We start from the raw sequence: 5000 nt of genomic DNA on the forward strand, positions 1-5000 counted from the left end.
TAATGGCACATGAAAAGATGGAATGCAGTATTCTTTCATATGATAAAGGCTTGGATCAATTTTCATTATCTGTTGCCGCTGCTTTACAGCTACTGAAAGTAAATGTTAGGGAGTATTAAGCAATATGTCAAAGCTAGTGCATGGCAATTCGTATGCATGAGAAACACCGTTGCCAGTACCAGTATCAACGCTATACCTTATGTCTTTTGTTGACTTGTCCCTCTATGTTCTTGAATCGTAGAACTGATCTTAGCGGTATTCACCCATTACCACGGTCTCCAGCTGTCGCCCTTTCCGCCGCTGAGATCGTTTGTGATCTCCCTGTGCGCCGTCATTAAATCTAGAGGATAATCATAAGCATCAATCATGGCAGTCGAAATTTATCCGAAAATATGCAAACGTACAGTCAGTGTAACTTAGAGCATCATTGTTGCTATCCTCAACTAGCTGATTGGCAAACTCCACTTCGGCCCCATCCATATTTTGCCTAACAATTATGACCGGCAACTCCTGATCGACAAGGTGAGGGGATGAAAGATGTGTGAGGATGTTCCGGATTTGAGTAGACAGAAGGGTCGGCAAGTTGGGTAATCGGGTTATGCGGACGTCGAGGTCCTCAAGATTGTCTACACCGTAAAGATCATTGATGATCTGGGGACTGACGGCTTGGCCGAGCCAGAGCATCGCAATTTCTCCGTTAATCATTAGATAAGCGCCTTCCGCTACCATCCAACTATGGCTGTTGCGCATAAAGCGAGGTAATACTAGACGCCCAGTGTTAGAGTCGGCAAAGCCGGCAGCGGGTGCAAGGTCGTGGATAGCCAACAATCGGGGATAGAGGAGCATGAGGACACGGGTTGGTGGGAGAGCTTTGACGTGGCGAGTGTAATGCATTCGAACATCAGAGGAGACGCTTCCACCTAGACAATAGTCAGATATCTGATCGAGTCCACACAGGTAGCAAACGCACCTTTGATGGGTTTCGACTTGGTCATACAAAGTGCGTATAGGGGCAGGAGCTTGAAACCTTCCGGTAATATGAGCTAGGGAAATATTAGTACAGATAGGGCTTTAAACAAGGTGCGTTGACTCACCTGGCCGTGCTGGACAGCAGGTGCGCAGTGCTTTCTGTACATGAGTAACACTCTGTTCGCCCTATCCGTCAAAGATTTCCGGATATCTCTCAAGCTTCTCTGCGTAACCTGTGATAACCCAGCTTTGAGAAGGACAGCTACACACGCTTCCTGGTCGGCAAATTTGAACACATTGCCAATCATGCTTGTAACCACAAAGCTCATATTCAAACATCGAACCCTTCGTTCTCCTTCTTTACTAGTGTAAAGGATGGCAACTTGGATGAACGCAGGTTGCCGGTCGTCTAGTCGATGTTCGTGTTTGAGCACAGCGGTGAACGATTTGGCAGAGTCAATCGTAGCGTATTCCAAGTCGGTGAGCGAACGTTGATAGAAATTACCCAGGTGGTCAGAGACGCGAAGACCGTTAGAACATCTCACTCGCACAGTAGCATTGTAAGCCGTCTCCCGAGTGAGCACCTGAAGAAGTTCGCTATGAATCTTTTCCCTGTCTCTGACTACATCAAACCTGGGGTGGAAAAATGTCTCACCTCCCGTTCCAGCAGCGAGGGCACCAAGACTGGCAATATCGGTATAAGCGCTGGGGAACAAGAAGAGATTAACGCCGACACCTGCTTCGGCAAGTTGGTCGGCCGTGGTGAGATACCATTGTGAAGGGGTGAAGAGTGTCCGTTCTTTGTCGGTGTTGTAATAATCGGGATTCTCTCGTGTCGTAAGGGTACCAAGACCATGTGTGGTCAAAGACGTGAGGAAGAGATTGATCTGGCCACCGGTGTGCTTCTACAAAGATCATTTAGCGATCGTTGTGTTGTCCTAATTTATGTGAACATTCACTTACAAGACCAGCCAAAGCTCCAACAATAGCAGAGCCCGCGGCGACCCTCCCACCCTCTCTTCCTTGCTCCGCCAAGTTCGGCAAAAGTTCCAATAGATGTTCAATTTGCGCGCGGGATTCTTGCGGATCAACGAGGAAGCCAGCGGTAAAAGGTATAAACATGTCATCGAGATCTGAAACGACTGCCTGTGATGGCGCATGCAGATGAGACTACCATGTAATCAGCGTCTGGCGGACTTGGAGACACGATAGACTTACGGAAAGGTTCCAGAAAGATACAGTTTCTCCCACAGACACGAATCCAATTCGTTGTCCTTCTCCCAGCAGCTCCTCTTCCACATTCCCGCTTTCTTTGCTTCCGTAGATAGCCTTTCTGATCCTCTCACAAACTTGTCTGGCAACTCCATTTTCTCCCGCATGTGCGCTGACATCAAGGACAAAAACACGACTCAACGCGATAGGTTTTCTGAATTTCTTTCTCTCCTTTTCCTTTTCCTTTTCTTTTTCTCTCTGTTCTTTTCCAGTAGGAATATGGGGTTGACTTTGTCCAAGAGACGCTTGCAGGCCACCCAAAAGATCGTGCGCTGTCGAAGCGAGCGCGTCCGAGTCAATGGAGTCGAGTAAAGACCCAGAAGGAGGTTGCAGAGCCCAGTACGAAGGAGGTACAGGAAAGTCAACAGTGCCAAATTGAAGTTCCGGCCTTTCAGCATGATCAAGACGTTGGCCATTGGGAGCGAGATGGCAAAAGTACTGCGGCGGCACTGCAAAATCGTCAGATGTGAACCAAAACGGTGAATGAACGACGATGTACCCTCATTGAGAACTCCACATAAGTTACACGTCCACTTTCTTCCACCATCGACAAATCTAATCCATGGGTTGATGTACCCTCTGCATTTGTCACACCTCGGCGGGCCTTGTTCATCTCCTTCCCCCTCCGCTCCCCATGTTTCACCCTTAAATGCTGGGGGATCGAAAGCGCTTTGCCCTGAAACCCAACTGGAAACGCATGGAACAGGAGCTTCGTCGTACCGTAACGGTGCAAAAGGTTGAACCAGGATACCGAAAGGAAGCGCGGTAGTGTCGAGAAGCTGACCATTTGACGGAACGCATGGAAGCGTAGCTCGAAGATGACGAGGCAATGAATTGCCTAGGAGTCGACATTAATTGATATACCTTTGCGCTAGAAGATACAAGCATACCTTGGTCCACGCCCCTGTAATCAGTCCCTACCAATGGAATCAGACCACGGGTTTGACAACTTAAAAAATCCTCGTCCTCGTACAAGTTTTGATCCAGCTCCTGAGCTTCAATAGGGTTTGGCACTTGACTCGGATCTATTCTAACCCTCATCCCGCTCATAGTGGGTCCGGAAGAATGAGGTGGCGGTGGAATATGGTTTGGAGGTGGAGTAGCCCTCGGCGACTGCATTTCTTGTTGCTGCTGTTTCGGCTGTAACTGTTGTGAAGGATGTATCGCGTGATAACTGGACTGCGTAGGAGCATATGGTCCACTTGGTCGAAGATCTTTTTCGGGGACATTATGCAATTGAGGCATCGAATTTGGGTCCAAGTGCGCCTGCTGCTGGTACCTTTCAGGCTGATAGCCCGGCTGAGCTGCTTGAATGTACTCTGGTTGCGGCCATTGTTGCTGCTGAGGCGCTGGGACCTGTGGGTGGCCCGTCAACGAAGGATCTATGGCGTATCTTGTGCGAGGCGCCATGTCAATTCGTTGCTAGAAATGTATATCGATATATCGGACGCGCGAAGTACGGAGAAACGTGGTGGAAAGAGGACATGGACAAATGGTGGGTCACTTAAGCTCTAAAATAATTACATCATTAAATTGTGTTGGACGACCAGGCAGCTGAGAGAAGACGAGGAAGCAACAACGAACTATACGTAAAAGTAGAATGTATCTTCCTTAGCCAAGGAGTTGCTAATAGCATAGTTCTCCTGCTATATACCCTCAATGCAAGTTCATTGAATCGTCTTCCATCCAAGAAACTCGGCGCCTAGACACCCCAGATATTAGGACCTAGCAACCCCTTTTTACGTCTCCTCGTCTTTTTCTCTCTTTAGTTTCTCTCTCACGACTGCCGAACGCAACATAAGGTTGAACCATGACAATAAGCACAATCACAACGCCAAATTCTCACAGCCACTCATTTTTCTCTTCCTACCGAATGATGCACAGTGGCACGCAGAGCTGAGTATGTTTGGGGCTCCAATTGTGGCCCTCAAAGGAACCACGCTTAAGCCGCTGTACGTACCTCAATGACAAGCTTCCATTGGAAGCTCTTCTAAGATCGGAGGGAATTGGGTCTGCCAAATTACAAGAGATTTGGTATATTTGACTGTGAATGCCCTTCTATCCACACAGACAAGTATGCTGCCAATGTTTTCTCCGACAGTGGTTCTTTCGCCCGGATGACTTGCTATCAAAAAGTTGGAGAGTTACAAGGATGTGGTATCTTATGGTCAGGATGTCTGCAGTGGATGAAATAACGGCGTTCCCGACACCTTTTGCTTTGAAATTGCATTACTTTTCTTTCCTTTTTCAAATAATGACATAAATTATCTCCCCAGTTTTTATCAATATTGCGTTCTCTAATTTCTCGAGCGATTCTGCCCCATGTTACTAATGAGGTAGAAAAGAGAGGACGAGAGAGCTGCATGAAAGGAAAAGTTCGACGTGAGAGAATCGAGATAATCCAGCCGTTCAATCATCTCAATGACAACAGTCTCCAAGCTGTCCACCATTGTCTCGTCTTTTTGCTTTTTGGTGCAGGATAGCTATTCTAAAAAGGGATTTTTAGAAGGTAATCAGTCTGGTCAATCATAACTTGTGAGATTGTGGCGGATTTAAGGGAGGGAAGAAGAATATGGCATTTGCCGAGTTAGAGGTCGGTATTAATCGATGAGTGATTTGGCGTGTTTCCGGTCGAGAGCCGCCTCAAAACGGCTGTATTAGAGCCTATTGCTACAACGTGAGGATGACGATGGGTGAGGGGGGTGAAAATGAGGGATCGACTTATATTATTGCGAAGCCCACACTGTCAGCCAACGTCT

General features: G+C 47.5%; 1 protein-coding gene across 1 annotated transcript; it reads right to left on the reverse strand.

Moving 5' to 3' along the window:
- Positions 1-266: 266 nt before the first annotated feature.
- Positions 267-3651, reverse strand: CNBM0870 (hypothetical protein; the record flags this gene model as incomplete). The annotated part of the gene is made up of 8 exons (XM_767074.1): positions 267-340; positions 405-920; positions 971-1043; positions 1095-1874; positions 1933-2139; positions 2188-2690; positions 2741-3079; positions 3132-3651. The coding sequence occupies 8 exons, from the start codon at positions 3649-3651 to the stop codon at positions 267-269; spliced, it is 3012 nt and encodes a 1003-aa protein (XP_772167.1).
- Between the last annotated feature and the right edge of the window lie 1349 nt (positions 3652-5000).

The sequence above is a fragment of the Cryptococcus neoformans genome, chromosome 13 (assembly GCF_000149385.1).
Source record: "Cryptococcus neoformans var. neoformans B-3501A chromosome 13, whole genome shotgun sequence".
NCBI classification, from domain to species: Eukaryota; Fungi; Basidiomycota; class Tremellomycetes; order Tremellales; family Cryptococcaceae; genus Cryptococcus; species Cryptococcus deneoformans.